Genomic DNA, 13008 nt, shown 5'->3' with positions numbered 1-13008 from the left:
TACATTAAAACCACAAGAGAGAAAAATTTCTTAATTCTCTTACGATGGTTCACAACATCGTCATACTCACTAAAGTCCTCCGTGACATAGACGCTGTCAGTTGCGTCGGATTTTGAAAAATAATCTTCATCACTATCGGACATCCTGCATAAAAAGTCAAATATTTAGGTTATTCCGCTGAATTAGAAACTGCTCCGAACATTTGTCAGAATTTAGCAATGTCAGTACAGTATGTATTACTGCCTCTCTTCCTCTCAAAGGCAAACTTCGAAACCTGGGGGCGACGAAGAGTACTTGGGTAGATTTTTTTTGGAGGCATGCGCCGTTGGCCTTTCAGAACACTGTTGGTAATGGGGCAACAACTTTTCAACCGCTAATCTTCCCATTTTTAAATCCCTACTTACTAGTAACTCTGTTGAAAATGCAAACCCATTGAAGTCAATTTAGCCGTGCAACTTCCATCCATTGACACATCCCCATGAGCCTATAATTAGGAGGAACTCACCCCCCCACTCCCTAAGGGCATAATAGCTTAAAAAGGCTCAAAAACGTGTGCCACACATCTACTTCACGGCTCCAGTCGTCACATTAACATGAACATACTAAATCTTCACCTCCATTGATAACACACTTGCTTGTTTGTGATGATTTGTGTGAGGTTTTCTAAATAACTAAAGGATAATGTTTCATGGTTTCTTGAATGGCAAAAGTCGAAATATTCTCAGTTTACTAAACTGTTTACTTCGAGCCAAAGTTAAAAATTCCTGAAAAACTCTAAAAAGAAAAAAAAGCCCTAAGGGGAGTAGGGAGTTACAGCTACCATTATTTTAGACTGAAATTTAAATTTTTACAAACTACTTGAAATAAGAAGTGGCACCTCTTTGACTGCTGATATACTAGTGCTTTCCAACGACACGTTGCCAATAATTTTTTTCGCTCTCTATTGTAAGGTAGCAATGAAACCAACATGTGGAGTTCACGTGATTTTTTGAAGAAACTGATTATGTCAATCTCGTTTCTCAACCGGCTTTAAAATATCCGACTAGCGCATAGTATGATGAACTTTCTTTTTGTTACTTTATCTTGAAACGTCGGGCAGAATGCGTGGACATCATTTATTATTCATAACCGATAAATCAGCAAATTTGAACGCTACCTCGCTTAGATGAGCCCTAACTAAGAGAAAAATGGGGCAAAATTGGCCCACTAGGCTTTGCAAAACTTACTTTTCTGGCTCTTAGAGATGCTAATTTCTAGATCAATGTGCTGCGTTTTGAAGATTAAAGATATATCTACAATTTGCACTTAAAATGAAGGACATTTACGAGGTAGAAAAGGGGTTTGCAATGACTTGAAATGCTTGTTGATTTTGAAATTTTCGGCGAAATTTAAGCATGTCATGATTTGGCAGAAAGTTGGGGGCAAACGGCCATTGCACGCTTTAGCATTTTAAATCACTAGGTCTAGAGAAGAGAGAATAAGTAAGTTATTTATCGGCCACTAGGTTGTTGCCCTGCCGGTAAGACAAAATATATTTAGGAAATATAGCGAAGCCAGTGTTAGCGAGCCGGGTGGGCGAATACCGGCAATCAGCATCGCAGAATTTATAGAATAGCGCCCGCTCACGCATCGAGTAAGAACTAATATATGTTATTACCTATAGTAATATTTTCGCTATTGCAAGTGAATGTCGCGAGAACAATAGGCATCCTGCCCGCTGCAATATTAATTTTCTTTGTCCTTCGAAACTTTTGTTTGATGGAAGGCAAGAAACCAGTTGTCTACTCCTCGTTTAACCACGGATCAGTTGAAAACATGGCAAACATGACCGTTTTTCATTTTTAAAATGAAATAAATATAATTCAACTTCGTTTTAAAACTAGCGAAGTCATTCCTCATTATGATTTTCAATAACCCTTATTAGCTCATCCAAATAGGAAAACATTGCTTAACATCATTTGTTCCCCCAATTTTCACGCCGAAGCACTTGGACTTTTTGAAAGGGGATGGGCCATAGTAGGGACCTTACACAGTCAGGAATGCAACGCCAAGGAAGACTTCGATTAAAAAATGAATTTCTGCCTTTAATTAGAATTTCAAAAATGGCTGCATACGGCGCCACACCTCAACTTCAGCATAACGTATAAAAGAAGCGTTGAGTTCCAAATGGAAATTAAATAATTTACCGTCGCGGTTTCGGTGGTTCGTAGATGACGCAAATTGTGGTGATTTAACGTTGTTGTTTTGCATAGGACGGCTAAGAAATGTACAAAGTTTTAAAATGCACGTGCTGATTTATTGTTCTGCCAATTAGATATTTTGTTTTTTCTATGTCCTCGTTACCGTCGCCGTTGTGGTTTGCTTAAGGTCCGTATTAGTGTCGCAAGCTTATGTAAGACTTGAGACAAGACTTGAGACAAGACTTGAGACGAGACTTGAGCGTGAAATGTTTTAAGCTTCGGTCAATAGTAAGTTTTACCCACGAGCACCAAATACCGATAGAAATCGGGGAGAGGGCAGAAAAACCTGATAATTTACTCTAAATATACAAAGCTTCTCTAAGAAGCAGCTTCGTCGAAGTTTCGAGCCTCGTGCCTTTTTTTTTTCACCCTTTCACCGCGCTACAAAATGTAGAATTTTGGTAGGAATCTTAAATACTACACTAGAAAGTGAGGCCATGAGAACGACGTTCACTGAAAGAGTATTTTATAAAACCGAAAGAGTTGATTTCTGAGGTTCCAGTCGACTTCCTGTATGTGAATGATGTGTCACGCTCCCCAAGCATGGTCAGACAAGGCTGCTCACATTTCCTAAAGCTTCCTAAAAGTTGAGGAAGCATCGGACGACAATGTACAGCAAAGTTTGGACAAATATCGCTAGATCAGCAGTTGATGCAGGGCCTGGATCGAACAGATTAGCTAGCGGGTGTCTTAAATCGATATAGACAAATTACTGTTGGAGTAGTTGCTGACATAGAGGCAATGTTTCACCAATTCCTGGTGGACCTAAAAGATTGTGACACTTTTTAAATCTTAGTATAATTTTATGGTGGCCGAATGAGGACCTGACAAAGGAAACGGTAGGGTATCGAATGGCGGAACATCTATTTGGTGCTACATCTTTACATAGCGTTGCTCATTTCTGTCCTAGGAAGACAGCCCACTTGAATCAGGAGGGGTTTGATGCAAAAGTAGAAGCCATAGTGAAGCGCAACATATATGTAAATGAAATAATGATGCCAGGTTGTTAGAGAGAGGCGGTTTTCACTTGATAAAGTGGCATAGTAATGATAGGGAAGTAAAGGCTGATATCCCAAAGTCTGCACCCAGCTCGCACAACACCAAGGGGTTTGTTTAAAAACGTGTATTAGACCACGCAGGTTATTTAATGATTGTATGATTATACCAGGTCTACTGAGAAAGAACAAACCCAACACAAGGTCACAATTCTAGGTAAAAAAATCCTTTGACCATTACACAAACCCAGCATTTCTAAATAATCTTACCGTAGAATATAGATAACTGTACATATGGTTGAAAACCAATACAAGCTTATTTTAACAATGTTAATGTCAATGGTAATGTCAAGCTTGCTGACTGATTTAATCAGTAGCTGACATAGCTCTGGAGTTCCTCGGGCGATCTGACGGCCAAGCAAAATCATTTTTCTATTATCTGAAATGTTGAGCAATTCATTACCATAAAAATTAAACATAACTCTGCTCAACGTCAACACGGAGCCGTACTCGACTCTCATCTGAAAGTGAGCTACTTTGGCGTGACTGTCGAAAGGCCATAGACACTTATCTGCGTTCGCGTAAGCTCGATCAGCATAATACTTTGCCAAGTCCGTGATCGTGTTTTTACCTTCATAGCTTTAACTTTAATAAATGCTTTGTAAAACATTCAGTTGTAGCGTTTGTTTCCTTCAGTTTATTTTGGTTAAAGAACAGTCAAATAATCGAAGATTTAACAGTGATCTGAAGATAAGGTCACGGGTTAATTTACAGTTTTAAGTTCTCCGCAACACAAAAATGGGGCGTAAAGCTGACGACTCTCAAACGGGAAATGAACTATTGGACACAATTAAATTATTTAAACAAAAACTGTGGAACATTTTAACGCCGAATAAAAGTAAACAAGACTACAGGCACCAGTCGCTATAGAAAATTTCTTGATCGAGTCGTATCTTTCACAGTGATTTCAAATTCTTAAGACAAAGTTGTCAAAATCTCAGGCTGTAATCGAGTTAATTATTCACATGTTAAAAACTTTCCAAAACCTCTTTTACGAAACACTAGGGGAATCAAGACAAGTTGTTTCAACGTTTCACTGGAAGGGTAGCCACTGTGTCCTTTAGATTTCGAGATGTGCACATGTTGATTTAATGCTTCGGCGGCAGCATTTTGAGATAGAAAACCTTAGTTTTCCGAAACAATGCAGAACAAAGCAAGCTGACTGCGTTGAATAACAATAGCAAAAACGTGCTTAAGACACGCTTTGACACGCATTTTTTTGGACAAAATGCGAAAATTATGCGAAAGTTTTGTGCTTGCATCGGCCATCTACCTCTGAGCTGGAATGTACGTTATTGAATAACAGCTGAAAGCATTTCACAGCATTCTTTAAGTTAAAAAAAGGTTAACATCTCAGATAGGGAATAATTTCTCTTGGAAGTAATTAGTGGAAAAAATATGAAAACATTTAATAGCAATGAGCTATTTACATGGTTAAAATATTTAAAAAGGTAAAACCAAACATTTTTGAAACCAAGTCAGCATCACCTTGATGATGACCTAGTGTCAACAACATTATTTTAGATTCAGTTTTAAAATATTTTAGCCTTGTGAATAGCTCATTTTTAGACCAAAGAGAACTTTATGAACAGTTATTAGCATTCTTGGATCAGTTTCTCCCTAAAAATGACAAGATATGAAATTTTACATTCACCTTTCTGCCACCTTAATGTCCACAAATACTTCTTCCAGCTTTTCCTCAAGATCAGTGGTGGAAAGATGAGGGGGAGATAAAGAACCTGGGAGAAAAGGTACAGCGCTTTTCAAAATTCATTGTCTCACTTTACACAGAAAAAATGACGACAGGCATAATATTCTCTTATACCAAGGGAAAAAGTGAATGAAAACAAAATTGGCTGTAATTTCCTTTCAAAAACAATATTTTGAATGAGAACTAAATGTACTTCAAAGCATTCTTAGTTTAGTTTTACCATGAAAGGTTAATTTAAAAGCATCTTTTATTCACCTTTCATTCTTGGAAGTTTCATACTTAGCTCTCCTAGTTCTTGTTCTTCTTCAGGATCAAAGGTAGAAGATACAAGGAGAGGAAACGTGTCTAAAAACAAAGGTATACAGGGAGAGATTAGCATTCAGTGACTTTCCTTCAGGCAAATAGTTAGAAACAAGCATACCCTCTTGTATTTAAAGATTGTAGTTTGCCTTTTTTAAACCAAGAAGCTTAAAAAAAGTTGAGAACAACTAAAATAGTATTCAGTCTACATGAATTTAATATTTCATTATTACATGGAAACTCAGCACTCTCTTTAACTTGAGAAGAGAATGAGGAAAAAACACCTTTGAAATAATTTGCATTGACTAGGATCACTTTTCATAATTGCTGACAGAAGCATTCTTGGTTAGTAATAACATTAATTTATAATTATTTCAAGAGATGACTAAAATCACATTCAGGTTATTTTTTCATTTCTCCTTTCTTTTCCTGATAGCTTCACTCCTACAGCTATTTTGGCCAATTTATGCACCTATGAATTCTCCCACTTCTTCTGATCAATATCAATGCATCAAAACAACAAGTCAGTGATTTTCGTTTATGTTTTCCCTTTTATTGGAGCATATCAGGGGGAACTGAAGCCAAACTGGAACCTACACTAGACTTTGATGAGTCAATGAAAACAACTGAAAATGGTAAACCCCATATCTTGATATTCATTTTGACAACGTGGTTTGATATCAGTTGAAATCAACTAAATCAACTAAAAGTGGGTTTTTTCCTAATAACAAGGGGAAAAAATTAACCAACATGAAGAACCACATTTCCATTACATTAACTTGAAAAACAAGTTCAAACTGAGCATCCTGCTCACCTTCCCTTCCCCATGGTTCTTCTAGTTCTCTTCCATGACCAGTGGTGGGTACTACAGTGAGGAGTGAAGTACCTAAGGGTAAAAAAAAGCAGAGAGAGATTAGCATTCACAGCCTTTCTTAAAATGTTTTGTTCCCACAAGTGGAACTGCATACAATTATATTAATTCATTGATGCCACATTTATTGCACAGAGATTATTCTTCAAATATTCATCACATAATTGTTATTACTGTTCACAACAACTTCCCATAATAACTTGATGAGAGATTTTTAATTTCCTTTTCACCTCCCAATTTTGCTGTCTTCATAATCCTTGTCTTCTGTTCACTTTTTCCCCATTGTTCTTTTTTTTGTGGACTTTCACTAGCTGAACTTGTGGAGTGGAATTCAGAGGATAAAGCACCTAAAAAAAGATGTACAAGAAGACAAACATTTTACACCATAAAACACACCTCAAACTATTTTTAAGAAAACCCACCATAGAAAAACTAGTAAAATTTTCTTTTATAGCCCCTCCTACAAAAATCTTGCCAATTAATCTTTGACTGATTTATGTAGTCTAATATAATAAAGAGAGACAAATACAACCCTATAGAGAGGAAAACATTAAGCCAGATGTCTTAGTAGGAAAGATAACAGATTACTGGAGAGAGATGTTTGAGAAGAACAAAACATCAAATGACATGTCCTGCAAACAAACTACTTCTTGCATTGGCATGGTTTACATACTGTAGTTGGCACGAATTTTTCATGAGAAAACTTCCATCAATCTTGATAAAAAAAACTGGACCCATCAGCCTTCATGACATGTACCCTACCACACTCCACATTGAAAGACTAAGGGATTTCATTCAAAAACCTTTACAAATATTTTATGATAGGACCAGACCTTGTTACTTTCTTTCTACCAACCTCTAAGTGCATCTTTCTCAAAGAAAATTTTGCATGCATTGTACTCTTCTATGTCCATTTGTGTCTTCAGCCTCAGCTCAGCCAAGTCCAGTTCCCTCAAGATCTTTTCAGTAACAAAACAATTTTGAATCACTTCACCAAGATGACCGGATGAATAATCTCTCCACAACTCCTCCAAGATTATTAGAGATTCACACTTTACCGTAATCACCAAACTTCCTTCAGAGACACCAACAATGATGACCTTCATTTCTTTTGCATATTCCATAAACTGATTGCACTCTTCAATAGACTGTGGATTTGTGGTGTGGAAAGAAGCTTGAATAATTGATAGAAAGGTTCTCATTCTGAGGGTATGGAGATCTTCTGTCTGTGGATGAGACACACTTCCAGATGCAGCTGCTGTAGTAGATGCCCTAGGCTGCTGAACCTCTTGGCATCTGACAGACTCTCTTGCCAACATGCCAGTCTGCATATTCTGTTCTTCAGATTTCAAGTCATCCACATCAACGTTAATATTCAATTTCCCATCTGTTAAATTGCAACAGTCAAATTTAATCCTGATGTAACAAGGTTTTTTCATCTCTTACCTATTTAACCATTAAAATGCAAGAATGTTACAATGAACACCAATCAAACATAGGGCTTGTTACGAATGAATAGATACTAACAACATTTTGATTAAATGAAAATGATTACCACATACAGTATATCTATTGCTTCAGTTTCAGTTTCTTTTGCATCTTTATCTCATTCCACCATAGAATCAAAATTCTGATTGATCTAAAAGATTACAGTTTAAAACATGGAAATATTTAAACAGATTTAGCTGGGTTGAAACATAGGCATGTGTAGCATGCAAGAGTTATAATTTTGGCTGGGTGGGTTGAAATGGGTCACTAGTAATGTTTTCATTTTTGTAAAAGAAAGAGAACATAACTTTCAAACAAATCAAAATATTGCATTACTTCACCTTGGGAAAAAAAATTAGTACTCTAATTTATCTGAACTCACACAAGTATTTTATGGTCTTTTGTCTCTATTGTCTAAATACTTCTAGGGAAAAATAAAAAGCATCAGTGCCACGCTTACTGTTGTCTCCTTTGAAGCCATTGTTAGGTCTCATCACACAACACCCTCTATTCCCTGTTTTAGAGAGAGAGTGTTGAGTGACAAGACCATTTATGGTTGCGAAAGAGACTCAACTTAATGCTGTTCCTCTAACAGAGAGAAAATCAAAACAATTTGTCAACAGTTAGTTGCCCCAATAATAGAATAATTGACCTAGTTTTATTACAAAAAACAAACTGAAAGCTTGTTGTATCTCCAATAACCCTTCACCAAATATATATTGTGATCTTGCATAAGTGAAGATACACTGAACAAGAGAAAAGGATAACATTTTGAAGAGGGCTTCTTGATTGGTTGTTACTTTATCTGAACTTTTCCCTTTGTGTGTGAAATACATAAAAAAAGCATCAAATAACACAAAATCCTTCCAGATTACCAAATATTCTAAATAAGCATTTTGCAAATGTTGGTAATTTACTAGCAAGTAAATTGCCAAAGAAAGATAACTATATGAGTTATCTTGGTAAATTGAAATCACCTGATTCTTCCTTCTTTTTCAAACCCATTACACCAGAAGAAGTTAAACAGGAAATATTATCCCTACCAAAATAGTAAATCCTGTGGCTTATACTCCTGCCCTACACAACTGCTTAAATCTTCTTGCAATATCATATCTCCAGTTCTTTCTCATATTTTCAATTTATCTGTTATCCTTGGTGTCTATCCTTCAAAACTTAAGATTTCTAAAATAACGCCAATATATAAAAGTGACGACGAGACCGACCCTTCAAACTATCCACCAATATCTCTTATGTCTAATTTTAATAGGATTTTTGAAAAACTTTTGTACTACCGGATGAAGGAATTTATTGACAAAAACAACCTATTGTACTCCTCACAGTATGGCTTTCGCAAGTCACATTCCACAGAGCATGCAGTACTTGATATTGTCGAAGATATACTACGTAATATGGATAAACGGTACTTCTCATGCGGTGTCTTCATTGACCTGAAAAAGGCATTTGATACCGTCAATCATGAAATATTACTCGATAAATTGAACTTTTACGGTTTCCGTGGATTGATAAATGACTGGTTTCAATCATATTTAAAAAATAGAACACAAACAATTCAGATTGGAGAGCACTTATCAACAAAACTTATCTCCCCCTGTGGTGTCCCCCAGGGATCAGTCCTTGGACCTCTTCTATTTTTACTTTACATAAATCACATTCACCTTTGTTCTGATAAACTAAAATTTTATCTCTTTGCAGATGATACTAATATACTTTATGCTGATAAGAATCTTAAGGCGATCGAGCAAACGGTTAATGTAGAGTTGAATAACGTACATGACTGGTTAACTACAAATAGGTTGACATTGAATACAAAAAAATCAAATTTCTTAATTTTTCGTCCTCGTCAGAAAAAAATGCATTTTTCTCCACAAATAGGTATTTTAGATTGTGAGACAAACCGAAGAGTTAGTTTAGAGCAAAAAAGTTATATCAAATATCTAGGCGTTTTAATTGATCAAAATTTGTCATGGAAAAACCATGTTGACTCTGTTATCGTAAAAATAAGTAAAACAATAGGGATGATTGCAAAGCTGAGGTACTTCGTTCCCTCTACTGTCCTTGTAAATATTTACAATTCATTAATTCTACCTTATATAACTTATGGACTCCTTGCCTGGGGCAATGCGTCAAATGCTTATTTAAACAAGATTTTAGTTCCTCAAAAGCGAGTTTTGCGCTTAATCTATTTCACCGATCGAAGAGAGCATGCCATCCCTTTATTTGCCAAAGCAAAAATTCTGCCTGTTACGTTCCTATATTATGAAGCCGTAAGTAAACTTATGTTTGACGTGCACAACCAGAGGGCTCCCATTAATATTTTGAAACTAGTTACTAAAACATCTCATATTCATACCTACAATACTCGATCATCCAAATCGCAGCTCTTTAGTACAAAGTACTCTAGACTTAACCTACAAAAAAAGGCTTTCTCGCGCGTTGGTGTCAAAATTTGGAATAAGATACCGAAAGAATTCAAAACGTTATCAAAACATTCCTTTAATAAACAAATAAAAACGTCTTTATTTCAGATACTAGATAATGAAGGTTCTTATCTTGATGTTGAAAAGATCTCCTCTAAACTTAAGGACTGCATAATTAAAACAAATTGATCCGATTGCTTTCAGTACTAATTTATTTGCTTCTATACTTTATTGAACAACTATTGATGTATTTACCAGTTATGCTTCTCTTTATAATTTAACAATATCTAACTATTTAGTTTTTAATTTTCTTTATATATTGTAAATAATGTTTGTTGATGATTGACCCGCCTCGAATAGCAAATTTGCTATCTGTGGGTCAACATAATCAAAATTCTTTTGTAAGAAAAAGAAAAAATAAAGTGTGTGTAAAGTGTGTGCAGGTTGTTTACGAGGAATTGACATGCAATTGGGTTAAGTCAAAACGTGGGAGACTTGCATGGAAAGTTTACTATCTGTCCCATTTAGTTCCATGTGAATTATTTCCAATGGGGTTGGACCATGTGGTTAGAATACATAATTAAATTCAGGTTGTTAACATGAAAATAATTTGTGGTGGAGCAAAGTCTACTGTGGCAAAATGGAATTTAATTGGTAGAATACAATTCGAGCACATGCAAAAATTACCTAATGTTCATGTAGTACAAAGATTGGGTATGTTCTGATCAGACTTTGGATGTTGTTTCCACGGTACATGATGGAATGTAAATTGATTGGCATGTGCATTGTGAGTAAAGTAGAGGAAAAAACACTTTTTTTACTACAAAATGATATAAAAAGTTAAATGCAAACCATTCATACCCTGAAAAAAAATAAATCTTAATGGATGAGGCTCTCACAAAAGCTACAAACCATTGCACTTATCAAATGAGCCCAAAATTTCTGATTTATGAAATTCTTTGTGCACAGCCACCTGATTCCATGACATCATTTCCAAGAAAACAGTACCCAAATGCTGTGATTGGTGAAAGATATCCAAAAACTGTGATATGATTGGTGCCAGATACATTCCCTAATGCAGCAATCCGATTGGTGTGAGATACATACCCTAATGCTGCCATCTAATTGGTGCAAGCAACATACCACTCTGTACTCTAATATAGAGGTTTTTTTTATAAAAAAAAGCTTTAAATGACTGTGTACTTAAACACTTGTAGTACAACCACAATTCTAGATAACTGTAAAAACTCAGGACATACAGGTGCACTATAACTTGCGCTTACCTACATGTACCAGTATTCAGTTTATCTTAAGTGGCTCAGTCTACACATAAGGTTTAGCCTCATACAGTACATGTAGCATAACATTTCAGCAAATGTACTGAAGTAAAAGAAAAATTAAAAGAAGTGGGCTCACCGTTTGCAGTTTTCACAACATTTTCAATTAGCCCTTTGAACTTCTCACATTCCTTTCTCCAGGGGTAACCCTTCCTGTAGTTCTCTCTGAGCTGTCTGGCATTGGTTTGTCTCTCTTCTGGACTTTGCCTGGAAACCTCTCTTATCCTCTGTGCCCATTCATCCTTATCATCTGATCCAACAATGACAGTATTTCCACCTGGTACCTCTTGCAAAGCCTCAGCTACTCCAGATTCACCGGAAACAAGAACAGGAACACCACAGGAGATGGCTTCGAGGCAAACTAACCCAAATCCTTCAGTACGTGAAGGAAGAGCCACCAGGTCCGATTGGTGAAACATTTCTATCAGTTCACCCTGATCAGTGCAATAACCACGAATGAATATCTGCTTTTGTTTGATGAGTGTTTTCTGGAGAAACCAATCCTGTACCTTTTCGTGGTCATCAGCAGGGGAGCCAACAAATGTAAGCTCATATTCCTCTCCAAGAACACCTATGGCATTTGCTACTATATCATAACCCTTTAACGCAAGGTCTTCAGATTTTGCTCGGCCGAACATGAAGACGTTGAATTTCTTCGACGTCCTCGATAATACACCAGCATGTTCGATGCAAAATTTTTCCATAATTCCAGGGGTGATCATCTCCACTTTCATAGATGGTAGACATCTGTCGTACTTCTGTTGTAGACGTGAGCCGACAGCAACCACTGCATCCGCCGCTTTACACAACGCAATTTCCATCTTGTGCTTCTTCTCGTTCTCCGCGATCGTATCAGCCGCGGCGGTAGTTTCTTTGAACTTTCCAAGGTCCTCACAGAAGACGTGGACGAACTGAATCCATTTACATCTTGTAGTTCGTACGATGAGGTATGCTGGAGTTCCAAGTTTTCTGCCATGACTAATCACAATGTGCGGGTGCAGAAGCTCTGGAGGTGGAACTTTCAAACAGTCGAGGGGTTCTGGCGATCCTGGAACAGTCTGAGCGGTGATTAAATTCACTCCTTGTTGTTTAGCATGTTCTCTGTCCTGCTCATCGCTTCTCGAGACATAACAGTGGATTTTTATGCCAGTCGTTTCCCGTGCCAAATTAATAGCTAACTCGCGATTGAAAGTTGATATTCCACCTTTTGAAGATTTCCACTCGTCACAAAGAAACATGACATCAATAAGGCTCTGTTCTTCGCTACTGACGACAGTAGATACGCCCGAACACGCCATTGTTAATTTCTTCTAGCAATCGATAAGTTTCACTCCACAAAACATCACATTCAAAGTCCATCTAACACACGAAGCAGCTCAAGGGGGAATTACTACATCACGGGCGACGAGTGGGGGATGAAGAAAAGACCGAAATACGAGTGGTCAGCGGGTAAACAAATTTAATACTTCATATAGAGACATATCAGTTATAAAAAGTGAAATGAAATCAGGACTTCAACGGGATTCGAACCCGTGACCTCCGCGATACCGGTGCGATGCTCTACCAAC

The 13008-nt window shown here is 36.8% G+C and overlaps 1 protein-coding gene and 1 pseudogene across 1 annotated transcript in view; one reads left to right on the top strand and one right to left on the bottom strand.

Annotated features, from left to right (window-relative positions):
• LOC149036767 (putative ATP-dependent RNA helicase DDX60) overlaps positions 1-12850 on the bottom strand; it is a 36593-nt gene extending 23743 nt beyond the window's left edge. Inside the window, exons 1-7 of the mRNA XM_089188905.1 lie at positions 11520-12850; positions 7034-7564; positions 6408-6524; positions 6121-6192; positions 5262-5351; positions 4950-5034; positions 71-144 (exon numbers count right to left, since the gene is read on the bottom strand). Coding sequence (XP_089045031.1) covers positions 71-144; positions 4950-5034; positions 5262-5351; positions 6121-6192; positions 6408-6524; positions 7034-7564; positions 11520-12738 — 2188 coding nt within the window. The 5' untranslated portion in view covers positions 12739-12850. The remainder of the gene's footprint in view (positions 1-70; positions 145-4949; positions 5035-5261; positions 5352-6120; positions 6193-6407; positions 6525-7033; positions 7565-11519) is intronic.
• LOC149036763 (uncharacterized) overlaps positions 1-13008 on the top strand; it is a 386542-nt pseudogene that overhangs the window by 226762 nt on the left and 146772 nt on the right.

The sequence above is a fragment of the Pocillopora damicornis genome, chromosome 12 (assembly GCF_964200805.1).
Source record: "Pocillopora damicornis chromosome 12, jaPocDami1.2, whole genome shotgun sequence".
Classification (NCBI taxonomy): domain Eukaryota; kingdom Metazoa; phylum Cnidaria; class Anthozoa; order Scleractinia; family Pocilloporidae; genus Pocillopora; species Pocillopora damicornis.
This window is presented reverse-complemented; position numbering and strand designations above follow the sequence as displayed.